This window comes from Pleurodeles waltl, chromosome 4_1 (genome assembly GCF_031143425.1).
Source record: "Pleurodeles waltl isolate 20211129_DDA chromosome 4_1, aPleWal1.hap1.20221129, whole genome shotgun sequence".
Lineage (NCBI taxonomy): Eukaryota > Metazoa > Chordata > Amphibia > Caudata > Salamandridae > Pleurodeles > Pleurodeles waltl.
In genome coordinates, this window is record NC_090442.1 from 500,732,999 (window position 1) to 500,760,936 (window position 27,938).

Consider the following 27,938-nt stretch of genomic DNA (forward strand, 5'->3'; position numbering starts at 1 on the left):
GAAGACAGCTTTGGTAAACTTTTAGGATGACACTTTTGTTTTATAGCTGAGGGTTCTGGCTGTCTCCTAGTTATGTAGTGCCTTTCAGTTCTCTTTCAGTTCCAATGAGCAGTAAACCCTATTAAGGAGGTTGTTAATGGTGGAAAGCACAAAAGATACATCGCTCAAGCAGTTTTATTCCATCATGAGCAGTCAATCTCAAAAAGTTTCACTAAGCCATTATGTATATAGAGAAATCTGCAGAAAATTTTAAAACAGGGTAGCAATGGAAAATGCATCAATTTGTGAAGGATCCTAAATAAGGAGGCTGGAATTGTGGAATTTCTACCACCATCTAGATATTATACTTGTGGAAGATCCACTGTTTGGCATCACTAAAGAATGAAGAGGAGGTTACTCTGTTGGGGCACTGGGGGTTTGACTCCAATTATTTTTGCCCCTCTAGCCCCTGTAGTTCTTTTTCTTAGCGCCTGTTTTAAATGTATACATTTAAATTTTTTTGGACTGCAACAATGCTTTTTTCAGCTGCAGGATGGGTTGCAGCAGTATGAGTGAGGTAGAGCGTGCCAGAGTGGGGCTTAAAATTGACATCATCAGGCACTAGTAGCAAGAGCCATTATTTGCAATGCAGACTTATGCATTCCTGGGTTGTTAACACACACCCACAAATTGCATATGTCTGGTTGGCCAGCTACCTCTTGGTGTCCATTCGACATACCCACTAGAACCCTCTCACACTTTGCAATTAGTGAGCCGGGGGATCAGAGCTGCAGCCCCCAGACTCTTGACGGAGTTGGCCTGACTAAGTGAAACCTGGTGCTGCTCCCATGTTGTTTTGGTCACATAACAGCAAAAGAGCAGCACCTACATTGGCTTAGGACACACAGTAAGGCCTTTGGTCTAGTAGTTCTGCAAATGAAGCAGAACAAGGGTGGGAAGATTCAGGCCACTGAACACTGGCCAATCACTGCATGGATTTATTAATAAGCCATCCAGTGATTGGCCAATTCTGGCCCTTGCTCTCTTCTTCCCTCTTCATTTGCAGAACCAGTAATCGCATGGAGCACAAGGGAGTGGTGGGGAGGGGAGTCATAAAATGTCCCCATATGCAGTTATCCTTTTTTTACCATCTCCGGTGTCTTGTGACAGGACCGCAACAAGACCTTTACAACTTGCATCAGTTGCTACTATGCTTAGCAAGGTATGATCAAAACCATTCAGCTTGGAACCATTATCAATCACATTTTTATCTCCTCAGAGTCTTTTTGGCACTCACTACTCATACAAATTTACACTTGTTCTTTAATAACTAGTGAATATAAAATGCCTTACTAGCATTTTTTTTAATACTAAGCAGAATATTCCATTAATCCTAAAAGGGGCCTTTAATCATCCTAACTCATAGGTGCAGGCACCAAAGGGATTGCTTCAACCAGCGTAGGATTAAGAGCAACTCCCTCCCCACTCAGAACATGACCAAGATAAGTTACTCACTCAACTGTAAATTTACACTTGGAATACTGCTCTGTTAACTTTTTTCATTCAATACACTTAGAGCATTTTTCAACATCTCATGTTCATTAATATTCTTGCGGTAAATCAATATGTCATCCTGGAAACATTTCATATTGGACATTTTACCAAATATATTATGCACCAGCCATTGAAAAACAGCAGCTGCTGAAGCCAATCCAAATGGCATTCCCCAGCAACAACCCATAGGGGTAATAAATGCTAATAGCTTCTTACTATAATCATGCAAAAAATCTGATGATATGTGGCTGATAGATCAATTGTAAAAAAAAACACTTGGCATTTTTGACTAATGCTAACATTTCAAAGATTTTGGGCTATGGAAACTTATCAATTAGTATATTAATATTTAAGTAATGTAAGTCTACACACAATATAATATTGCCACTGCTGCATCTTTCTACTAGAATGGGAGAAATCCAATCAGATGATTCCACTGTTTCCATGATCCCAACTTTAATCAATTTCTAAAACTCTTTCTCTACCTCATCTCCAAGCAAGATGGGAATATGTCTTATTTTATGTATTTTGGGACTTGTACCATGTTTAAGTATGATCTGATGTTTAAAATATTTCAAATTACCAATCCTACCACTAGGAAATATGTCTAACATACTTGTCCCACAAGTTCTCCCTCATCAATTATCATGACTGGTTCTGGGCTGTTAGGTTTCAAAGTTATATGCAAATACCATCCCAACACTGACGGTCCTTTCTTTACCACAAATAAGTTTCCTACAGTCTTGCAGTTTTTGAACCTAACTACTAATGTTCTAAACCCCTACGAAGTCAATTTTTCTGCTTGAGTGTTGCAGGTTAATGTCAGGTTTGGCTAACCTGGGCCCTGATTTGGTCACAAAGTTTGTGTTCCAAACATCTCCATTTATGTTTTAAAGGAGAACCTTAGTCTCATAAATTTGCAAACCTACACCTCCAAAAGGCATAGTACAAATAGTTTTTTTCCATAATGTTCGGTCATGGATGTTTAGCACAAAATAGCCCAAGCCCTCATTCACCTTATTGATATGTGCAGGCCCAACAGTTGTAGACTCCTCCTCACTTGAATTGTTACCATCGACAATCTTTACGTTCAAGTTTTTCTTTTTCTTACACATTTTTTTTAAATGGCCCATAATACCACAAGTAGAGCATTTCTGCCCTAATGAGGGACACATTTTACTATAAGCCAAATGCGAAATTATATCACAGTGATAACTCCTCATTAATCTCTATTCTTCCCAGTAGATTTCGAATTGTCTCTTTGGGCATTGGTACTCTTTGAATTTGCTTTCCCTTTCACTCTACCAATCATTTCATCATGTTTACCACTAACATCATGTAGGAAAGTCCTTTTTTTTTTGCCTGATCACCCCCACTCTTTCTGGATAGGTACTGGTGGTTACTGACTCTTGGCTGTGCCCTGGGTACTGCTTACCAGTCCCAGGGCCAGTGCTCTGTGTAAAATGGATATGCAAATTAGGCTAATTATAATTGGCTAAGTTAACCTACCTATAAGTCCCTAGTATATGGTAGGGCATGTAGGTTTAGGGACCACAGCATAGGTGGTGCACACCTAGGTGCATTGCTGAGGTGCCCAGTGTCATTTTAAAAGCAAGCCTGCCTTGCTGGCTGCTTTTAAATTAAAGTTATATGCAAATTCGACTTTGGAATTAAAGGTACTTCCAAAGTTTTAAACTACCTTATTTTTACATATAAGTCACCCCTAAGGTGTGCCCTATGTGCCCCTAGGGCTGGGTGCCATGTAACTATAAGCAGGGACTTTATAAAAATAGATTTATAAGCCCTGGTGAGGTAAAAACAGCCAAATTCGTTTTTCCCTCATTGAAGTAAATGGCCTTCATAGGCTAGAATGGGCAGACTTTATTTAAAATTTTAAAGTCTCCTTAAATGTTACATACCAAGAATTTGGTATCAAATTGATTGTTATAATAAATCCCACAACTTCCAGTTGTTGGATTTAATATAACTAGTCCAGGTAAAAAGTTTAGACTTTACCTAAAAAGTTGCCAATTTCAGCTCTGCATTGCTTTTGCTGCTGTGCTCTGATTGGCCAGCCTGCAGCAGCTTCTGCCAGGCCACTTTAATGAGGTGTGAAGTGGCCTGACTTTACACAAAGGAATGTGCTTGGGGGAGAGAATCTCCCCTCAGCAGATGGGGAAGCAGGAAGGGGGAGGGCTGCCAAACTGGTCTTCAAAGGCAGAGAAGGACATCTGGAGCACCCAGCAACACCCCCACATCCTGCAACCCCAGACAGCTAGGTGCCCCCTTGATTAGATTAGGAGAGGGCAGGAGAGGGGTGTGTTTATGATTTTTAGCCACACCAGTGGGTGGGCTCAGCCAGATCTCTCCTCTAAAAATCAGATTCATCCATTTTGGATTTTTAGAGACTATTGCCTTCTGGGATGGATTTTTGCCACACTTCCCAGGAAGTGGTCCTCACAGGGGGACGACCCTGTCCCTGATTGGAGGACCAGGGCCCCCCTGCTTTTCACCCAGGAGCAAGGATAAAACTGGCAGACCTGCACCCACGCCTCAGATCCCCACCAAATTTCAAGAAGAAAGAACTACAAGGAGAAGAAGGACTGCCCTGCTGGACCCCTGGCCTGCACCTGGACCCTGCACTCAGAAAGACTGCACCAGCTGCACACTTGGGCTTCACCACAAGAAGGACTTTGCCTGGCTTCCACTGGTTCAAGGAGGGACTCCCTGTTTGCTACAGGTGAAAAATTGCTAACCAGAGTCCCCTGCACCAACTCCTGAAAAAGTGACCAGCTGACCACTGCCCAGTGGCCAAAAAGGAGATTGCGCCAGGTGCACTCTGGGAGTTGAAGTCCGCACTTCCCAAGGACCATCACAGAACTTCTGGACCCTTGGGGTGAGCTGTGGACCCCAAAAGAACCTTAAAAGAACATCTGGGTGAAGCCCCAGAAGTTTGGAAAAGATTGGAGAAATTTTAGAAAAAAGCTCCATAAAGTGACCGACTCGACGCGGAAATTCTAGCCGGCTTGCCTCAACCGCGACCCGGCCTGACTTCGTGGTTCGTCCCGGTCAAGAAAAACATCCGAAAAAAAGACTAAGTCCGAACGTAAAAAGTTGACCGGGACCTTCCAGCCATCGTATCCGAGAAGGGCTCCACGGACGTCGGATCAAGATCCAGGTTTACCCCGGACGAAGGATTTTCGTCTCGAAAAAACGACTAAGTCCGAAGGTAAAAATCACCACCGAGGAAACCGACTTCGCGTATCCGGACAAGGGCTCCAGGAGGTCGGATCCAACTGGCAGGTTCGTCCCGGTGAAGAAAAACATCGAAAAAGAGACTAAGTCAGAAGGTAACTTTTTAACCGAGGCCTCCCGCGACCTGTAGCCGAGCAGGGCTCCATCGCGGTCGGCCTGAAAGTTTGACTTTGTCCCGGTCCTGGTGCAACCAGATGACCCGATTGGCGCTTTTCGTTTCTGGGTGCTAGAAAATAATAATACTTTAAAAATTCATATCTCCGGTTCCCCTGAACCGATTTTAATAGTTTTTGTGTCATTTTAAAGATAAAAATATAAGCTATTTTTATAAATTGGTTTTGGATTTTTAAACTGTTTCCTGTGTTTTATTTAATTACTGTTTTGTGATATTTGAATGCTTTACACTTTGTCTCCTAAGTTAAGCCTTGACGCTCGATGCTAAGCTACCAAGGGTAGAGCTGGGATTAATTTACTGAGACCTAACTGTACTTTTGTGGAGGTTTGTGGCTTGTTGCTAGGTGTAGGTACCTACCTGCCCTACCAATAACCCATTTTCCAACATAATTGGAAGCAGCGACGGGATCCTGTACTTGTGTTCAATATCACGTTACAGTTTTAGATAAAACAAATTAAAAATCCTTTAAATTGTCCTAGTGCAAAAATTGTTTTTAATTTTTAATTTTAATTTTTTTTAAAAATTAATTTGGATTAATTTCAATTATTGAATTTTTGTAATTTTTCTAAATTCTTGTTTCCAATTTTTGCAAAAAGCTTTTGTTGACACAAAACTAGGGAACCATGGAGCTTGATCTGGCTAGCCTACCCACACTGACCGTAGTCCAGCTTAGGGGGTTGTGTACTGAGAGGGGGTTGCCTGCAACCCCTAATCTCAGGAAAGAAATCCTGATTAAATCCCTGACAGCATGGGCTGAGGCCCAAGAGGTAGAGACAGAGGAAGCTCCAGAGGAGGAACCAAAAGAAGATGATGCTAACTCTAACCATTCAGGGGAGGAAAGGCATCAGACCCCAAGTGAGGAAGAGGAGGAACGGTCCTCACTGGACACAGTCACTAGGGGTAGACCCAAAGCTAGTGGTAGGAAGAGGGTCCTTTCAGGAGGAGAGAACCCATCCATCAGGGAGAGAGAGCTGGAAGCCCAGCTAGCCTACATAGCTTTGGAGGCAGATAAGCTTGCCCTAGAAAAAAAGAAGTGGGCAAGCAAAGAAAAAAAAGATGGAAGCAGCGAGAAAGAAACTGAGGTGTCCCTGGGTGGGGGTTTTGCCCCCAGATTACCCAAAGGGGTGGTTCCTGCCTATGTAGAGGGGGATGACATCGATAAGTGGCTGGGGGCCTTTGAGAGGGCCCTCCAGATGAGGAAAGTCAAGCCTCAGTACTGGGGTTCACTCCTTTGGGAGTTAGTTCCCAACTCTGGGAGGGATAGGCTCCTAACCATGAGTTGGGAGGATGCAGACTCATACCCCAGTATGAAGAGATGCTTGACTAAAAAGTTTGGTCTAACCCCAGAGCAGTATAGGCTTAAGTTTAGGGACACCCAAAAGACAAGCACCCAGTCCTGGGTGGACTTTGTGGACATTTCAGTGAAAGCACTGGAGGGCTGGATACAGGGCAACAGGGTAAGTACCTTTGAGGGGCTGTACAATTTGATTATGAGGGAGCACCTTCTAACTAATTGTGTCCAAGAGACGCTCCGCCAGTATCTAGTAGACTCTAGGTTGACCAACCCCAGAGAGCTGGGGGAGGCAGCAGATGACTGGTTAAGAACTAGAGTTAACCAGAGACCCCCAGGGGGTGATCAGAAAAAGGGAGGACATGGTTCTTCTCAGGGGAAGAACCAGGGGAAAGATGACAAAAAACCCAAAGAGTCCTCACAAGAGTCCCCAAAAACTTCTCAGGGAGGGGGAGCCCCGAGCCAATTCACTTCTAAAGGGAAAGGGTATCAGGGAAAGAATTTTGATCCTGCTAAAGCAGGAAGGTTTCAGGAGCTTGCTAAGGCCGGCAAGTGTTTTGACTGTTTTCAGCCAGGACATAAAAGAGGAGATGCTATCTGCACCAAGAAGCCCCCCACTGGTGGGCAATCCCAGGGGATTGCTAGTGTAGGGTTGGGGGTGGAAGTTGGCCCAGGGGTGGAATCAGGGTACACTGAAGTCACCTTAGTATCCGTGGGTGGGGTGGACATTGCAACTATGGCCACCTTACCTCCCATCATGCAGAGGTATAGGCAGAGGCCTAAAGTCAATGGGACTGAAGTGGAAGCTCTGAGAGATACAGGAGCCAGTGTGACAATGGTCACAGAAAAGCTGGTTTCTCCAGAGCAGGTCTTACCTGGTGTCTTCCACCAGGTGACTTATGCAGATAGCAGAACCAAACTCCATCCCATGGCTATGGTGAGTCTGGAATGGGGAGGTGTGACTGGCCCTAAAAAAGTAGCTGTAGCTCCTGCCCTCCCAGTAGAGTGTCTGCTGGGAAATGATCTTGAAGCATCTGAATGGTCAGAAGTGGAGAGAAGGGTCCATGCAAAGATGCTGGATCTCCCTGAATGGGTGTGTGCTGTGACCAGGTCACAGGCAGCACAACAGGGAAATGCTGGACACTTGGACCCTGGAACAATGGGCCAAGCCTCCAAGAAGAAGAGAAAGGGCACTGGGTCTGGCTTGCCAGCCCCAACAAGTACAGAGGGTCAGGAAGAATCCAACCCTGAGGGGGAGGATCTGAACTCTGAAGGAGGGACACCTTCCCTGCAAACTCTGCCTGACTTGGCAGAACTGCAAGGGGCAGGTGGGCCCACCAGAGAAGATTTGTGCCAGGGACAAAGAGAGTGTCCCACTCTTGAGGGCCTGAGGCAGACTGCTGCCAGGCAAGAACAAGGGGATACCAGTGGTACCCACAAGGTTTACTGGGAGGATGGAGTTCTCTACACTGAGGCTAGGACCCTCAAAGAAGGGGCTACTAGGAGAGTAGTGGTCCCCCAAAAGTATAGAGAATTCCTCCTTACCTTAAGCCATGATATCCCCTTAGCTGGTCATTTGGGACAGACCAAGACCTGGAACAGGCTGGTCAACCATTTTTTTTGGCCAGAAATGTCCGAAAAAGTCAAGGAGTTTTGCAGCTCCTGTGTCACCTGTCAAGCCAGTGGCAAGACAGGGGGCAAGCCAAAGGCTCCCTTAATTCCACTGCCAGTGGTTGGGACTCCCTTTGAGAGGGTGGGGATTGACATTGTTGGTCCCCTAGACCCACCAACTGCTTCAGGTAACAGGTACATTGTGGTGGTAGTGGACCATGCCACCAGGTACCCTGAGGCAATACCCCTCCGGACAATCACTGCACCCACAGTGGCTAGGGCCCTACTTGGTGTGTTCACCAGAGTGGGATTCCCAAAGGAGGTGGTCTCAGATAGGGGCACAAACTTTATGTCAGCCTATCTGAAAGCCATGTGGGAGGAGTGTGGTGTTACTTATAAGTTCAGCACACCCTACCATCCACAGACCAATGGTCTAGTGGAAAGATTCAATAAGACCCTGAAGGGCTTGATCATGGGTTTGTCTGACAAACTCAGGAGGAGATGGGATGTCCTCCTCCCATGCCTGCTGTTTGCCTACAGGGAGGTGCCACAGAAGGGGGTTGGATTCAGCCCCTTTGAGTTACTGTTTGGGCACCCTGTAAGAGGCCCATTGTGCTTGGTGAGAGAGTCTTGGGAAAAGCCTCTCAAGGAAGCCAAGGAGAATGTGCTGGATTATGTACTAGGCCTGCGGTCTCGCATGGCTGAGTATATGAAGAAGGCAAGCAGGAACCTGGAGGCCAGTCAGGAGCTCATGAAGCTCTGGCATGATCAAAAGGCTACCATGCCTGAGTATCACCCAGGACAGCTGGTGTGGGTTTTGGAGCCCATGGCTCCTAGGGCACTACAGGCCAAATGGACTGGGCCCTATCCAATCCTAGAAAAAAAAGGTGAGGTCACCTACTTGGTGGACCTTGGCACCCCCAGGAATCCTCACAGGATCCTGCATGTTAATAGGATGAAACCCCACCAGGACAGGGCAGACATGACCATGCTGATGGTCACTGATGAAGGAAAGGAGGAGGAGGGTGAACCTCTGCCAGACCTCCTGTCCTCAAAGGAAAAAGATGGGTATGTGGAGGGAGTGGTACTCTCTCCCAAACTGACAGATCAGCAACAACAAGACTGTAAGCAAGTCTTGAGACAGTTTGCTAGTCTGTTCTCCCTGACCCCTGGACTCACCAATTGGTGTGTCCATGATGTTGACACTGGTGACAGCTTGCCTGTCAAGAACAAGCTGTACAGGCTGTCTGACCAGGTCAAGGCCAACATCAAAGCTGAAGTGGCTAAGATGTTGGATCTGAAGGTAATTGAGCACTCTGATAGTCCTTGGTCCAGTCCAGTGGTACTGGTGCCCAAAGCTAGTCCCCAAGGTGGGAAGAAAGAATTAAGATTCTGTGTGGACTACAGAGGTCTAAATGCAGTCACTAGGACTGATGCTCACCCCATACCTAGAGCTGATGAGCTCATTGACAGGTTGGGGGCTGCCAAATTCCTGAGCACATTTGATCTGACCTCAGGATATTGGCAGATTGCCTTAAGTCCAAGAGCCAAGGAGAGGTCAGCATTTTCCACACCAGAGGGCCACTTTCAGTTCAAGGTGATGCCCTTTGGGATGAAAAATGCTCCTGCCACCTTCCAACGGTTGGTGAATAGAGTCCTATCTGGGTTGGAATCTTTTAGTGCAGCTTATCTAGATGATATAGCTGTATTTAGTTCCACCTGGAGGGACCACCTGGTCCACCTGAAGGAAGTGCTTCAGGCCCTGCTTCAAGCAGGCCTGACTATCAAGGCAAGCATGTGCCAGATAGGGCAAAGTTCTGTTGTGTACCTGGGCCACCTTGTTGGTGGAGGCCATGTACAACCTCTCCAGCCCAAGATCCAGACTATCCTGGATTGGGAGGCTCCAAAAACCCAGACTCAGGTCAGGGCCTTTCTTGGCCTGACTGGGTATTACAGGAGGTTTGTTCAGAATTTTGGGACCATAGTGGCCCCTCTGACTGAGCTTACCTCCAAGAAACAACCCAAGAAGGTCATTTGGACCCCAGAGTGTCAAAAAGCTTTTGACACCCTAAAACAGGCTATGTGTTCAGCACCAGTGTTACTGGCCCCTGACTATAGCAAGGAGTTTGTAGTGCAAACAGATGCTTCAGAGGAAGGGATTGGGGCAGTGTTAGCACAAGTTAATGAAGAGGGCCATGATCACCCAGTTGCCTTCATCAGCAGGCGACTACTCCCCAGAGAGAAGAAATGGAGTGCCATTGAGAGGGAGGCCTTTGCTGTGGTTTGGTCCCTGAAGAAGTTGAGGCCTTACTTGTTTGGCACTCACTTCCGTGTACAAACTGACCACAGACCTCTCAGATGGTTGATGCAGATGAGGGGGGAGAACCCAAAACTGTTAAGGTGGTCCATTTCCCTACAGGGGATGGACTTCACAGTGGAGCACAGACCTGGGACTGCTCATGCCAATGCAGATGGCCTTTCCAGGTTTTTCCACTTAGCTGATGAGGACTACCAGGGTGTAGGTTAGTACCCATCACCTTTCATCTGGGGGGGGGCAGTGTAGGAAAGTCCTTTTTTTTTTGCCTGATCACCCCCACTCTTTCTGGATAGGTACTGGTGGTTACTGACTCCTGGCTGTGCCCTGGGTAATGCTTACCAGTCCCAGGGCCAGTGCTCTGTGTAAAATGGATATGCAAATTAGGCTAATTATAATTGGCTAAGTTAACCTACCTATAAGTCCCTAGTATATGGTAGGGCATGTAGGTTTAGGGACCACAGCATAGGTGGTGCACACCTAGGTGCATTGCTGAGGTGCCCAGTGTCATTTTAAAAGCAAGCCTGCCTTGCTGGCTGCTTTTAAATTAAAGTTATATGCAAATTCGACTTTGGAATTAAAGGTACTTCCAAAGTTTTAAACTACCTTATTTTTACATATAAGTCACCCCTAAGGTGTGCCCTATGTGCCCCTAGGGCTGGGTGCCATGTAACTATAAGCAGGGACTTTATAAAAATAGATTTATAAGCCCTGGTGAGGTAAAAACAGCCAAATTCGTTTTTCCCTCATTGAAGTAAATGGCCTTCATAGGCTAGAATGGGCAGACTTTATTTAAAATTTTAAAGTCTCCTTAAATGTTACATACCAAGAATTTGGTATCAAATTGATTGTTATAATAAATCCCACAACTTCCAGTTGTTGGATTTAATATAACTAGTCCAGGTAAAAAGTTTAGACTTTACCTAAAAAGTTGCCAATTTCAGCTCTGCATTGCTTTTGCTGCTGTGCTCTGATTGGCCAGCCTGCAGCAGCTTCTGCCAGGCCACTTTAATGAGGTGTGAAGTGGCCTGACTTTACACAAAGGAATGTGCTTGGGGGAGAGAATCTCCCCTCAGCAGATGGGGAAGCAGGAAGGGGGAGGGCTGCCAAACTGGTCTTCAAAGGCAGAGAAGGACATCTGGAGCACCCAGCAACACCCCCACATCCTGCAACCCCAGACAGCTAGGTGCCCCCTTGATTAGATTAGGAGAGGGCAGGAGAGGGGTGTGTTTATGATTTTTAGCCACACCAGTGGGTGGGCTCAGCCAGATCTCTCCTCTAAAAATCAGATTCATCCATTTTGGATTTTTAGAGACTATTGCCTTCTGGGATGGATTTTTGCCACACTTCCCAGGAAGTGGTCATCACAGGGGGACGACCCTGTCCCTGATTGGAGGACCAGGGCCCCCCTGCTTTTCACCCAGGAGCAAGGATAAAACTGGCAGACCTGCACCCACGCCTCAGATCCCCACCAAATTTCAAGAAGAAAGAACTACAAGGAGAAGAAGGACTGCCCTGCTGGACCCCTGGCCTGCACCTGGACCCTGCACTCAGAAAGACTGCACCAGCTGCACACTTGGGCTTCACCACAAGAAGGACTTTGCCTGGCTTCCACTGGTTCAAGGAGGGACTCCCTGTTTGCTACAGGTGAAAAATTGCTAACCAGAGTCCCCTGCACCAACTCCTGAAAAAGTGACCAGCTGACCACTGCCCAGTGGCCAAAAAGGAGATTGCGCCAGGTGCACTCTGGGAGTTGAAGTCCGCACTTCCCAAGGACCATCACAGAACTTCTGGACCCTTGGGGTGAGCTGTGGACCCCAAAAGAACCTTAAAAGAACATCTGGGTGAAGCCCCAGAAGTTTGGAAAAGATTGGAGACATTTTAGAAAAAAGCTCCATAAAGTGACCGACTCGACGCGGAAATTCTAGCCGGCTTGCCTCAACCGCGACCCGGCCTGACTTCGTGGTTCGTCCCGGTCAAGAAAAACATCCGAAAAAAAGACTAAGTCCGAACGTAAAAAGTTGACCGGGACCTTCCAGCCATCGTATCCGAGAAGGGCTCCACGGACGTCGGATCAAGATCCAGGTTTACCCCGGACGAAGGATTTTCGTCTCGAAAAAACGACTAAGTCCGAAGGTAAAAATCACCACCGAGGAAACCGACTTCGCGTATCCGGACAAGGGCTCCAGGAGGTCGGATCCAACTGGCAGGTTCGTCCCGGTGAAGAAAAACATCGAAAAAGAGACTAAGTCAGAAGGTAACTTTTTAACCGAGGCCTCCCGCGACCTGTAGCCGAGCAGGGCTCCATCGCGGTCGGCCTGAAAGTTTGACTTTGTCCCGGTCCTGGTGCAACCAGATGACCCGATTGGCGCTTTTCGTTTCTGGGCGCTAGAAAATAATAATACTTTAAAAATTCATATCTCCGGTTCCCCTGAACCGATTTTAATCGTTTTTGTGTCATTTTAAAGATAAAAATATAAGCTATTTTTATAAATTGGTTTTGGATTTTTAAACTGTTTCCTGTGTTTTATTTAATTACTGTTTTGTGATATTTGAATGCTTTACACTTTGTCTCCTAAGTTAAGCCTTGACGCTCGATGCTAAGCTACCAAGGGTAGAGCTGGGATTAATTTACTGAGACCTAACTGTACTTTTGTGGAGGTTTGTGGCTTGTTGCTAGGTGTAGGTACCTACCTGCCCTACCAATAACCCATTTTCCAACACATCAGTATTAATAGCTTTCACACTCCTAGTTGATAGTTCTGCTTTCCTGTCTATGGCCAAAATTTCCTTCAACTCTGCATCACCGTTTGGCCACAGTCTTTCTTGTATAGCACGATCTCTAATGTGCTTAACTATTTGCTCCCTTATTAATTCTTACAGTAAATTCCCAAATTTGTGATCCAATGATAACCTTTTAAAGGCAACCACATACTCATCAATTGATTCATGTTTCCTTTGGAAAACTTATGTCGTATTATGCCCAAGCACACATTTGGGCCAAAATAATGGTCAAAATCACTAACCGCTTTGTTGAAAACATTCACATTACACAGCCATGTGTTTGAAAGCTGTTAAGCCTTCTTGACCCACAGACTGTAAAATATCCTCTTTTTCTGTTCAGCGGACATTTTCCCCTCTTCATCAATGGTAGCAATGTAGTTTAAAAAAGACTCTTTACATTCTGCCCACTTCATGCATGGATGCCCCCTTACAGGCCAAAATTCTTGAGGAGTGGATAAAGAGAACTATTGCTCACCGTGCCGACAAAGTCAAAACCAATTTATGTGCTAAACCCCAATAAATTAACTGTAGGTCCCACTGTAATAGTCCTTCCCTACTACAAGGAAAAGTACACCGTAAAGACGTTCATAATTCAGCGCTGATTGTTTGATACATCCAATCAGTTGCTGTATGGACCTTCAACAGGTTTTCAGAAGCATAGATACAATGATCCCTGTTAAATTTCCAGTAAACGAACAGTAACCACGTTTTCCCAAACACTGATTGTGGCACATAGATCACATAACGTGACCCTTCCCATCCATCACTGTAAAAAAGGTGCCTGCTTCACAGCAGATGCAACAGAGATGTACACAAGAATCGGAGCCACGTGAATGCCAGAATGTTGCAGTTCTATGAGTTGTTCTGCCCTTGGATTAAAATATCACTTTCTGCACCAATTCAACCATTGTGGATTGCAGGTAATTAACCCTGGCACAAGGCCAAATGTTTCCAAAGGCTTAGTAAGCTGAACTATGTGAAGTTAAGCAGAAGGAGGCAGCTCTCACTGTTACCTGACCACGTAATGCTAAAAATCTTCTGGGGCCATTAAATGAATTCCTCAGCAGCCAGATGGTGGTTCTTATGGTGTTTTGGAACCATCCTCGTTGCTACTTTGTAGACAGGCGGCGACCTGTCCTTTAGGGCGGAGGGGCCACGCCCCCCACCTTTTGCCCCTCATGAAGAGTGCCTGTCAGGCTGAACAAAGGTCAGCTTGACAGACACTCTTCAAGTTCAGGTCAGGCAGCCAGGACCAAGACATGTACAATTTGCGCAGACTCCTGGCTGCCTGAACTGAACTTTGCTGGGCTGAAGAGGTCACAGGTCCTGTGGATGTGACCTCCTCAGCTCAGCAAAGGTACCTCGAGGCCCTGTGACGAGGGACAAGGGAAGCGTCACCCACTGACTTCGGCCTGGGTGCTTCAGGTTTAAGCCCTGAAGTGCCCAGGGCGAGTGTCAATCAGAGACACCTCGTCACAGAGTGGAGTGGGGTCAGCAGTCTCATTGACCCCATCTCACTCTGTGACGAAGTTGGGACTGCTGCCTTCCCTCGTTGGGGGAAGGCAGCAGTCCCAACCCTCCTGGGTCCTCCGCGGCTGAAGGTAAGTGTGTGTGTGTGATCTTTTTAAATGAATGTTTGGTGCGTGCGTGCATGTTTGAATGTTGATGAATGTTGTTAATGGATGTGCATGCATGCGTGTGTGTGTGAAAGTATGAGTGTGTGTGTGCTTCCCGCCCACCCCCCTCCCTCCTAAAGCTGCCAGCCGCCACTGGTTATAAAGGCACAATGCTCTCTTTAATTACAAGTTTTTTCCATATCAAAATACAGCATGAATGTACAACCTCCTCCACCTCCCTGCTGCAGCTATCTGATCCCAGCACTAACATTCTGGAATCAGAAGTAGCTACTCACAACTTAAAGCACACAACACTGACCTATTGCTTGTTTCCTGTTAATTAATTGTAATAGACTGATAATGTGCTTAACTGAACTATGGTGGACTGCAGTGTGATATGAACCCTAACCCTGAAAATGTCCCCAGTCGGACACCCGTGTTCAGAATTAAAGTACATTAACTGAACTATATTAGATTGTTTGGAGTCATCCCTGAAACTTTCCTGAGTCTGATGCCCATGATGCACCTGCTGCCTCACACAAGTTGAAAAATGGGAGCACAGTCAGACTGGCACAAACACTCAAACACTGCCATCTCACGAAGAGGTTACCATTTAAGTCCTTAAGTTTCATTTCAGAGACTGCTCATTGTCAAAAACTATTTGTCCTTTCCCTTGCAAAAAAATGCTTGACAATGTTTATGTCCTGTCTTCCCTGCTTTGGTTTATTCAGAGACTGGACCATAATAGCATCTTCCTCGCATAGCCCCTCTGCCAAGTGTTCTTTCTGACAGTCTGTGTGAGTTCCGAGACAAAAGACAGCAGTCTGTCAGAGACAGTGAATTAAAAAAACATAATAAGCATTGGAGCCTTCGGAGGTAAAAATTATGAGTTCGTTTGTGACTGTTGGCATGGCATAGTGTTTAACTATGATTTGTTTGGCCTTTGCCCTGTCTGGTGACTTTAATTATAATACGTTGTGGCCACGGCCCAGCCACATTTGTGGTACATTAACTTCATTGTGTGATTGTGTTTATGATGAACATTGGTAGACTGTGCATGACTGTCAAAGGACATCATATGACTAGTGTAAAGATTGTGGCATTATAATATGTTGGCAATTTTAATTGTGGTAGCATGTTCTTAACTATGTTGTTTCATGTCAATGTGACATCACTGAAGCTTAGCAACAATGCTCTGTTCAAATGGGCACCTACTGCAACAGCAGTAGCAGAACTAGTCAGTCACATTACTTACAAAATGGTGGCACTGCAGTTTCACCAAGAGAACAAGGTTTATTTTCAGTTCAGAGTGACTCTTTGAAAAAATATTGTTTTCAAATGCAAAGAAGAGGGGATGTTTTTCCCCTGTTCTGCTTTGATGTTGATTCAATTTGGAGAGGGGATGTTTTTGTCTTGCTTTAGGCAAGACATCTGGGATTTCCTTGATCAAAGTAGTTTACAGCCGTGAATCCTGTGTTTTTTGTGCACATAAACACAGAGAACAAGTGACTTGAAATCAGATTAAAACTGCTGACAGCAGACACTTCCCTCCTCTTCCAAATGCAAGCAATAAATACAAACTATTGTCAGGACATAATAAGCACTGGCCTGCATATATTTGTATAGTGGGAATCGTAGCAAAAAAAACAGAGAAGTGCTACTCAGATCAAAGAAAGGCAAGCATACTTACTGTCAACTAGTGGCAGGACTGTTAGCTGGTTAGTGGTTTGTTACTGCATTGTGATATTATATTCTTCAAAGAAGTGTGTCATCAAATTTGTCCTATATAGCAGCAGGTAATGTTGGGGTTTATGCTGATAGATATTTAAATGTTGTTTCTGAGCCTGTGTGCATAGATGGAAAAGGCCTGGAGCCTGATGGTGTTCTGGAGGAAGGATTACAATAGCGATCAGAGATGGTGAGACTGTCCCTGAAATAAGAGGGTTGCTTCTGGTGGTCTATGCCACAGAGAATCTTGACCTGTAAGTGCCGTTCCTGAGGTCCTGAGAGCAGAAGAAGAGGCCAAAAGGAGCAGCTCCAAAAAGTTTGAAAAATTAGGATTTAGAAAATGTTTGGACTTCTATGACCTCCTGAACGTCTACAGTACTTTGCTGCAAAGATTTTCATTTCCAAGAGGACTTCATTGGATACATTTTGTAGTCTTTCTCTGTTGGAGGATTCTGAACTTAAAAAAAGAGACTAAATTCAAAGGTAGGACTTTTGTGGCTGCCAAATTAGAAATCTCTGCCTCTGAGCTTTTTTTGCTAAATTCAATGGCTTCAGCAGAATGTTTTCCAAAGACTATTCGACTTTGAGGTGGCTTAGCTGGATGCAGCCTGCCAATTCGCCCCACTGGAGGGTTGAAACAACAAAAATCCAATCAGTAGAACCAGAGGTACACAGTTTTAAAGATTTAGTTGAAAATAGTGCCTAGAAGCATAAAACGCTAACTGTTCTTCTCTGGTTGTGCTGGACTGGGACAAAGTCAGAAGTTTGGACCAACCACGATGGAGCACAAGCCAAATACAGAGCCCAGTTAGGCCCGCTGAACAAGAATACCAAGAGTAGAGTGTTGCGTGATCCTGTTTCAATGATGCATCGCACAGTGGCAGGTTTGAGGAGCTGAGGGCTGTGATGTGAGGACCTGCTTCATCACTGAGGATGCCACCAACAAGGGGGTTGTGCACAAAGTCCTGAATTGAAGATGCGTCATGCAAACGTTGATTTCAAATGAGTTGCGGGACCTACAATGCAGGGTCCAGCGTCTTCATCGAGGATGCTGTTGATGAGGGGCTTGTAATGTGAAGGTCTTAGTCGATGATGTGTCACTCCGTGGCAGTTTTGAAGTGGAGCTGCAAGAAGGTGCATCACACTGCATTGGTTCTGAACAGTAGGACCACAGTTGGGCTGGCAGAACACTCTCAGGTCCACTTACAAGGGTCCTAAAGCCACATGGTGGTCAAGACTCACAGCAGACTGAGCCCAGGTGCTGAATCTTGTTCTGTCCCTGAGGCTTCTGATCATGAGGCCAGCCAACTGGCCCTTTGTGTCACTATGGTGATCTTGAGTTCAAGATGCAGGTCCAGACCTTCACACAGGCAGCATGGTAGTGGGCAGCACGGTATCAGTGCATAAGTGTGGCAGTCCTTATTGCAAAGCAGTGCAGCAGTCCTCTGAGCCTTCCACAAGTCTAGTGGTGTACTGGAAAGTTGGGTCAGTAGGTCCTTTATTTATACTTGGTGCCCACTTTCAAGTAGGAAAAGGTTCTGCTGATATCTAACCCCAGAGTTGTCTGGAATTTACTGCCTTCCTGCCCGAGCCCAGCTTGTCTGTGGTCACAAAAGACCAGCGTCAACCCCCTTTGTGAATGTGCTTTAGTAGGGCCTCTGTGATGTGCAAGTGTGGCAGGTGACACCTTCTGCCCCTCATCAAGTTAGAGATGGCCCATCTTTCTACTATGTATTCTCCTTTGTCTTATGTCTCAAGCAATATGCAAAGATCAGGATACAGGTAGCAGGAATTAAGTGGTTAAGACAAGAAAATGGCAACTTTCTAAAAGTGGCATTTGCAGAATTGTGACTTAAAATAAGACTTTACCATTGGAGTGTTTTAAAAATAAAGCTCCCAAGATACCAAGCTCAACATTCCTACCTGATTCCAATTGAAAGTTATCTCTTGTTAAATGTAGTATGTTGACACAAAGACATCCTATTTAAGAGGTAGGCCTTACAGAAGCGAACAACAAACAAAGGAGTTTTAAATACCAGGACTTATAAACTTAAAACTACATGTCCAAATTTTCAAATACACTACATCCTGCCTTCTGCGCTGTGCAGAGCGTACCTTAGGTGAGACATATGAATTAAAAAGGCATGCTTCGGCCTGACAAGAGGTTTATCTTACCAGGCCGAAATGGCAGTTTAAAACTGCTCACACAGGCTGTAATGGCAGGCCTATGTGGTTACTTATGTGGGTGGCACAATGAGTGCTGCAGAGCCACTAGTAGAGTTCAGTTTACACACCATGAGTACGTGTAGTACTACTTTACTAGGGACTTGCAAATAGATTAAATAGGCTGGTAGGCAAAAAGTTAGGGGAAATTTATAAATAAACAATTCCAATTCAAACAAATGCATAAATCTAGGCATACAATTAACCAATGTTTGTAAAGGGAAGTATGTTTAATATTAGTATTACTGAGATTCAACCTCTTTACAATTTGGTGTTATATCTTCTGCCTTTATTTCCTATACAAACAAAACACTGTCAATACATTGTATCCTTCCTATGTGCCCAAAAAACAGAGTGCTCTCATTTTAGACACATTTAAGTAGGTCAGAGGAATGTCACCCTCACTACTGTGCCTCCCTTTGGAAGGTGTATTTCAGAATATTAATAAAAAAATATCGTCTGACATGAATATTATTTACAAAAATATTGTTACATACTGTTTAAATTATTATCAGCAGATATTTAGCCAACAATATTTTGGTGTCATACTCATCAGAATATTGATCTGATCAAAAGAAGACAATTCTGAGTCAATGCTATCTCTGCATATATTGTTAGAAATTCAGCAATATAGAGTAAGGAGCAGGGCGTTTGTTCTGAGAGACCCATAAAACTTTTAGTTAATCCACTAGAATCTTGGTAGATTAGTTGATTTATTTTAGATTTTAAATCATCATCGTGCCCATAGTATACGATTACATAGCTTCAAGCTACTTTTTCACAAATAAATTATAATTCTTTAAAAGTGTCCCTGTAACTGATTGCAGAATTGAGATAAGTTCATTAGATGGAATCCACATTTTATATAATTCTTGCTTTTAGTTCACATTAACACAATCATCATTTGTGAACAAAAGTACACTGTCACATTTTCTGAGGTCCGTTTTACCACAAATTACATTGCAGAATCTAAAACATTAAAATTAAACACAGTTTGAAGAAAGCAGTGAAAGCAACTATTCTCATAGGTTATACAGTTGAGGACGAGTTTTAAATATGTAGGTTATTGATTTTTTTAAAATAAAGTTTCAAACAAAGCAAGGAAGTATAAAAGCAGCTCAGTATAAAACAAGATTTGTGTTGCAGTGCTTCCAATGAGTAACATCACACTTAGCAGTACTGTTAGCTTGCACATCAAGGGAGAGAGAATAGGAGAGAGAGAGAAAAGAAGAGGAAGTCACTCTGCACGGAAAAATAGGTTGAAGGCTCTGCAGTATAATATCTGCGGTATGTCCACAAATAATCAATCAATCAGAGTTATTATAAAGTGCGGCAAATAACCCATCAGGGTCTCAAGGCTTTGGGCGGCAGTGGGAGTTCAGTTGAAGAGCCAGGTCTTGAGGTGCTTCTTGAATTGAGGTAGTGAGGGTGATTGCCTGAGGTGTAGCTGAAGAGCCTTCCAGGTCTTTGAGGTGAGGAGAGCAGGATCTTGAGTTCTTGCGTATCCTTGGGATTGTGGGGAGGGACAGTTGGGCGGAGCAGAGGTGTCTGGTGGGCGTGTGGAAGGTCAGGCGGTAGTTGAGGTATGCAGGAGATTGTTGTAGAGGGCCTTGTAGGCGTTTATGAGAATGGAATATTTAAATATTATAATTAAAATGTAGGTTTAAAAACAGCGCACTGTGGCTCTTAATTGTGTAAAATGCTTCTTTAGTGGAATAAAGGCTGGGCACTCAATGAATAATTTATGGGAGGAGCGCTGCTGATTACATCAGATAAAACTGTAGCTAGTTTTTTACAATACTGGCTTTCTGAACAGAAGCAACACATTTTCAACTCCAGTAGAGTCCTGATGACCATTACCTTTTCAAGAAAAATGCAAAGGGGTAGCTATTCCCTAATACTGCACTTCAAAAAAAGGGTTTTAACAGCTTCTTCCTTTCTTGAAGCAATAGACAATAAATGTGAGTACAGGTTTCACTCCATTGGGAACAAAAATGGCAGCGCAACTTTGATAGTTTGAGGGCATTTCAAACCCCTACAAATTTGCCAGGTATAAAACACAATTAATCTCAGTAAATCTTAACCGATGCTTGTACTTTTAATTTGGCAGCTAATTGCAGATATAGGGCTACATGTACCAAAATTTGGTTTTGCAAAACCTTATGTTGCACAGTGTCAATGACACTATTTGCGATTCGCAAGGGGGTTGCCAATGCCCACCTCATGAGTATTCATGAGGTAGGTCACAATTTGTGACCTCCTTGGGAATGGCCACCCTCACAGGGATGGTGGCCTGCTGGAGACAGCAGACCACCATGTCTGTGACTGCTTTTAAATAAAGCAGTTTTTTTATTTTTTTTAAATGCAGCCAGTTTTTCTTAAAGGAAAACAAGATGCATTTCAAAAACAAAAAATGAAACATTTTCGTACAAACCACTGCCTGCTTTGAAAAAATGTTTTTACTGCCATTCACAAAAGTGAAGGACAGTTTGCGAATGGGTTAGCACCAGTATGACACTGGTGCCAACTGCGATTGTTTTGCGACTGCATTCGCGGTCACAAAACGACCATACATGGAGTGCGACTCGAAATTAGGAAGAGCACACCCCTTCCTAATTGCGTCTGGTAATCCTTTTTTGCGATTCAGTAAATAGTTTACTGAATCGCAGAAATGGGTTTGTACATGCCAAATTGCATTTTGCACATCGCAAACGGCCCAATTCGCTGTTTGCGATGTGCAAAATTGCACGTACATGTAGCCCATAGAATTTCTTTACCCTGCAAAAAGTATGGATACAGTTAGGTGTAATGTTTTGTGTGGTGTTTTTTTTAATTAGGCTCTCACTGAATACCTATACCTTATTGATGGATAGGATATACCATTGATTCCACTTACACTTTGTGTGTTTATGTACACTCACGATTGTTCCACTTCTTCAACTCTTATCATATTGAAAAATATGCTTTTTGTCAGATGGGACAACACTTTTCGAGTCCAAATTCTGTTGTGCTTGATCTATAACTAAAAACCCAAAGAGTGTGTCATCCCTCTTCCAAGGATGATAACCCTAGGATTATTCACCTAATGTAGGAGTTTTGTGAGTTGATAAAAATGAAGCAAATCCACTAAACATGGTCTGTTGGCAGAATACCTATGATGGCTACATTAATAGGAAACTCTTGTTTTTTTCTTAGTTTACCTTATAAGTCAGGGAAGCATAGGCTGCAAAGTAGCTTTGTTAGCAAACATCTGTTTTAAAACATTCTTACTAATATGTATGCATGAGCTATGTTTTCTTCACATCCTAATATGAATCCTCATACTTTGATACAACTTATGCAAAGACACAGCACGTCATGCATGGTTCTCTATTAGTACTGTTTTCTTCCAGGTGACACTACTATCCAAATAATTTTGTTCATCAGGTTTCTTTGACTTCCCCAACAAGAGCAGGTTGAATGCTTGGAGATTATTTATCGTAACCGTCTCTCTACCTGAACACTTGAACACAGTGTGACAACTTTTCTTCAGCCAAGATGGCAAACAATCAAAAACCTGTTAACAACACCATCCACATAATATTGTATGATAAATGTTGTTGTTTGGACAGTTGTAACTCTTTTAGATTTAGGGCCTGATTACGACTTCCGCGGATGGGATTACTCCATCTCAAATGTGACGGATATCCCAATCGCCGAAATAAAAGTTCCATAGGATATAATGGACTTGTAAATCGGTGGGCGGGATATCCGTCACATTTGGGACGGAGTAATCCCCTCTGCCGAAGTTGTAATCAGGCCCTTAGTTTGTGTATGATGTGTATGCTTCTAAGAAAATTTAAAGCTGCCAAAACATATTGGAGATACGGACATTTAGGCCAAAAGTACAATTATTGGATTTGTGTTGAGCTGAGATAACAGCATCGTAGTTCTAAGACGAGTATTGTTTCTTCACTATATTCTTCACTATATTCTTGCATATTCACTGTCTTGTTTTAACAGCTCTTGCATTCTTCACTGGCTCTAAGTTGGTGGGAGAGAAATTCTGGACCCAATTTAGAATTTGACAGAAAGCGTTTTTTGTACAAATGTGGTGGAGTATCTTGTAAGACAAGCTAACGTTTTGATCACTATCATGTTTCCACTGGTGGAGCCCCCCCCCCCTCGGCCCTGTTGGCACAGACCTTACACCAGCAGCCCAATGGAAGTGGGGACTTCATTATAAGTGCATCCCATTTTTAGAGAGCACAGTATTCTTTGGAATCACTGTTCAAAGCTTGGCAGTCCTAAAGAGAAAAAAGGAAAATGACTCCAACACCCTGGGAGAAAACACGTAAGGTGCCAAGGGCATTCATTTTTTGTTTCACAGAAACAAACTCTTGCCTCTAGGAATTTGGTGTTGTAAACTCAAAAACATTTCTGAGTAGCCGCATGAAACATGATTGCTACTCAGCAAACGTTCAATGCCTACAGAAGGGCAGCCATTGGGGAAGCTGCCCTGAAGGCATGGAGATCTCCTCCTAGCCAGAGGAGATCTCTAAACATGGTGACCAATTTTGCACCAGAGAAGTGGCGGTTGTTTCGCCCTCTTCCCTGGGGAAAATAGTAAATGAAAATATGTTTAAATGTAACTTAGTATATATTTTTATCTGTAAAAGAGCTAGAATTCCCATGCAGTAAATCATATCAGCCTGCCATAAAGAAAAGGAGTGCATTATATTATTTTCCACTATTTTATTTTCAAAGTGGTTAATTGCATGTGTTTGAAGATAAGTATTTCTTTTGTATAATGTTTTGTTTATTCAGAGCTGGCAGATTGAAATGTATAAGCTCTGCTAAATAGAGGTTTTGATGAGAAGAAAGTTTCTGTAAAGTCGCATTACTCTTTGTTGACCAAATATGAGATCACTACCCTACTAATGGGCAACGTGAGCTGGGTTAGATTGTCATGGAAAAGGTTAGTGTTACACTACTTATAAATTGTTACAATTGTACACCATTTTTGGTTTGTTTTCGCCATCTTTCCAGGTGCATCTGGCATCGACCTACTATGTCTCTGCCCCAAGAATTCAAAGACCATCTTCACCTAGTCAACTGCAAATAAAAATGTCAACGTTATCCAATGAATCCAAGTTATCAATAATTTAGTTAGTGGAGCTATAAACCTGCAATCTTATAAAATCTATTTGAAATCTGCAGTCTGGCTGATTAGGTGAGGAAAGGATATCCTCTCATCTGGAAGAAAATAAAGGCAACATAAAGCTGAAAACTATGGTGAGAAGATTACAATATAAATTTGGATAATTATCAAAACAACATAACACGTGATTGAAAATCTAAGTAAGATGATCACTCTTCCAATGTGGCTACCTATCAAAACATGCACACCTAGCAAAGTGGACTGAGCCAACAAATGTACAAGGGTGTTTGAAGTGAATAACTATGCCTAAAAAGGTGTGCGAATTCGATGAGCTTTTCATTTCATGAAGCATTTGAATTTTCTTTAAACTGCTCACTTTTCCAAATCCTAAACAACATTTTCACTTCATCCTACCCAACTCCCAACATGAATGTGCTATTCTGCTGCTGGAAATCCTGTTTCTCAAGGTCCCTCAGGGATGTGTAACGACCGAATTTCAGTATGGAGTCAAAATTTACACCGCAGGGTTAATAAGACATCCTCTTTCCTCATTGCCAGAAATCCCATCATGAGACTTGTGGCATTGGAGAACTGTGCTTTGCAAGACCCCACTGAAACCACTGCAAGTGGGTGCTCTGCAGCACACTCACAGCTATGCTCTGCAGTGAGAATGTACCTGCTTCAGTTCAGGGCCTGTTTTGACAAGGCCCAGTTGAAATTTCCGTTATGCCGGCATAATTTTACATAGTTTTGTGAATTTCGCATTACATTTGTTATGTGGCATTCCCAAAAAACACCACTACAACTAGTGGTATAATTCCACACTAGTAATATTTTCGTGCAGGCGCACTGGAATACCGCAAGTGGCCCTAAGGCGAGCAGCGTGTTCTTTTTGCACTCATTGCAAAAATGTATCCCTGCATCTAAAATGTACTTGAGGGTGCATTTTGAGATAAAACTAGCTCTACGTTAACACGCAAATTTCTGAATCCATTTTTTTAAGCTTATCCAGCTTTCAGAGCTTGCAAAGGTTTGAAAATGCATTGCAAAATGTGTTTGAAACACTGTAGCAATTGTTGGCACTGTATAGTCCAGAAAAGACTCAGGCCCATATTTATACTTTTTTTAGCGCCGCACTTGCGTCATTTAAAAAGCAGCGAAACCATGTCTTTTGCCTCACTACCCACAGCTGTCTGCACCACAATTCCCCTCAAAATACTCTGCTAATCTTCTGCATTTTCATGTTTGTCCAGTTCACTCTGTAGCTCCATCCCTTGCATATCACAATTGCCATGTGCCATCTATAGCTCCACTACCTGCCAGTTGCAATTGCCGCAAGACTCCACTACCCACCCATGCTATCCCCATTACTGAGACTGACCTAGAAGCCGCCTTCCCACTCAATATTATCTCTATCTACCAATTCCATTTGCCTTTAGACTTCACCATTTACCTGACTCTTCATCCCAATATATTTATTCACTTACAACCACCGCACCACCACCAGTAAATGTGCCCTTGCCTTTAAATGTCTCACTGCTGGTGTTTTGATATGATCTCTACAAATACACATTATGCTTAAACATACTATACTCCCTGCTCCTTTCTTCCCAATGACGGTATTATATGTCATTGGAAAATACCTAATCAACAGCCAAGTCAACGTATAATGAGTATGACTTCATAGTCACATTTAGACAGAAACAAATCAGTCTACAAAGATTACAAATAAGTCTACAAAGTCTACAAGGATTAAAACACATATGCTATAGAAGCACATCCACTCAGACCCTCCTAAAATACACACTAGCAAATGATAGCTACACATAATACAGCCACATTACCAATGTAACACAACATAGGCACGGAGGGGTGTTGCAAGAACCATATTTCCTTTCGGAGCACCATCCATTATGATTACTACCAAAATACATTCTTAAGAACTTCAAACTCGCTGATTAGACAGCAGAACACCTATGTCCCACTCATAATCACTATCAATCATATACAAGAACAGGATTGGCAGATGGTTGCAACACACATTAAAACACTCCAAGTATCATCCAACAACAAACAGACTATAACACACCACTAAGGGCATGGTGGAACATCAGAAGCAAATTGTTCATAATGGACTACATTCGAAGTGCACACAGGCTTTCTGGAAAACAAAACTTTTTTTTCTGGAAACAAGTACACATGGATGGCTTGTAGGAAATGTTTGTTAAGGGATTGCTTTGTCAGTGTGTGGAAACAAAGAGCCTGTTAATATGAGTCTGTGGCATAGATTCTCAATTAATACATGTTATTGTCATTTATGTCATGATCTTCTATTGCATATAAACATATTTCTTTCCTATAAGTGGCATTGCAATATTTTAAATAACCTGATTTTTAAATGCTTTCAACTCTCATTATTTTGTCATTTCTTTTTTTCAGGGCCATCATTGGCAGTAACAATGCACAGGAGTTGCCTTCCTTTCTTTTTCTTGTTGATTGGTGTTGTCCTATGTCATTATTATGACTATGATGCTGGAGGCCATGGATACCCTCCAGCAGAAGGCGACTACTCCTATTCACATTTATTTTTTGGAGCATATTCTTCTGCAGTCTGCGCACCTGAGTGCAATTGCCCTGCAAATTATCCCTCTGCCATGTATTGTGATGATCTCAAGCTAAAGAGTATCCCAACTATTCCCGCTGGAATAAAATACCTCTACCTCAGACACAACATGATTGAGGGAATAGAAGATAATGCATTTGATAATGTAACTGACTTGAAATGGTTGATCTTGGACTACAATCACTTGTCGAATAGTAAAATCAAGAAAGGTGCTTTCTCCAAGCTGAAGCATTTAGAAAAATTGCACATCAACTACAACAATCTAACAGAGCCTATTGGACCTCTCCCCAAAACCATGGATGACCTGCAGCTAACCCATAACAAAATTAGCAAAATAACACCTAACATCTTAGAAGGCCTGGAGAACTTGACCGTTCTCCACTTGCACTATAATGCACTAAAAGAGGATTCAATTTCTGGTGCATTTAAAGGTCTAAATTCCCTACTGTACCTTGACTTGAGCTTTAATGAACTTAAAAAGTTGCCAAGAGGACTTCCGCCTTCAATAAACATGCTATATTTTGATAACAACAAGATCACCAATATTCCTGATGAATACTTCCAAGGCTTTAAAGCTCTACAATATCTACGTCTGTCTCACAACAAGCTAACTGATGCTGGTGTGCCTGGCAATGCATTCAACATCTCTACACTCCTTGAGCTGGATTTGTCTTTCAATGAACTGAGCAGTATTCCTACTGTCAATGAAGGCCTAGAAAACCTATACCTACAGGTCAACAAAATTCAGAGTAAGTGTTCTTTAGATATACAGTTGTTGGTTTGAGTTTGATTAAGCTAAGGCAAACCAGAAGGTAATTATACTACTGTTTAAAGCTTCCCTAATCATGTGAAGCTGTCTTCGAAACATTAGGGATCATGTGACACTGTCCAATTATAAAGGGATAATATTATGTCGATGTCCCAGTATAGTGGTGCCGGAGGTGGAAAGAACTGGCTTTAAGAATTCAAATGTTTCATCTGAAAATATTCTTAAATTATTCTACAACAGCAAGAATAGCAATACCATTACCTTTTTCCTAATCCAACTGAGCACAAATATGCTCTGCTGATTATGACCTTGTACTCCACCAGTATTTTCATGGCAGTAATACCGCCATGAAAACACTGGCAGAGAACGGGTACAGGGGACCCCCTGCCCAGCACCACAGAAATGTTCACTGTCTGCTGAGGTTTCCGCCCGCCAACCTAGCGGGAAACTCATAATGGGTCCGGCGGGGAGGTAGCCAGTGTGGCGTTAACTTCTCCATCGGAAGTTCAGTGGACAGTGCAAACCATCCGCCAATCTCCTAATCAGGTTCTAAGGGCCTGATTACGACCTTGGAGGATGGGATACTCTGTCACAAACGTGACGGATATTCAGCCTGCCATTTTGCAAGTCCCATTATAGCCTATGGATCTTATAAAACAGCAGGCGGGGTTTTTGTCACATTTGTGACAGAGTATCCAATTTGGCAAGTTCCTGGTCAGGCCCTAAGTGGGTCATTTCAAGTTTGGCGGACAGAAAAGCCCGTCCGCCAAAATCCTGACAGTGTGGCCACCGTTTAGGTGGCAATCTCCCTGCCGGATTATTAAGAGTTTCCCGCTAGGTCGGTGGGTGGAAACCTACGTTTCCATCTGCCAACCT

The 27,938-nt window shown here is 43.4% G+C and overlaps 1 protein-coding gene across 2 annotated transcripts in view; it reads left to right on the plus strand.

Moving 5' to 3' along the window:
* Positions 1-27,938, plus strand: part of LUM (lumican) — a 93,231-nt gene that overhangs the window by 50,802 nt on the left and 14,491 nt on the right. For both annotated transcript variants that reach the window (XM_069228798.1, XM_069228799.1), the window contains one exon: positions 26,110-27,042. In XM_069228798.1, coding sequence (XP_069084899.1) covers positions 26,110-27,042 — 933 coding nt within the window. The remainder of the gene's footprint in view (positions 1-26,109; positions 27,043-27,938) is intronic.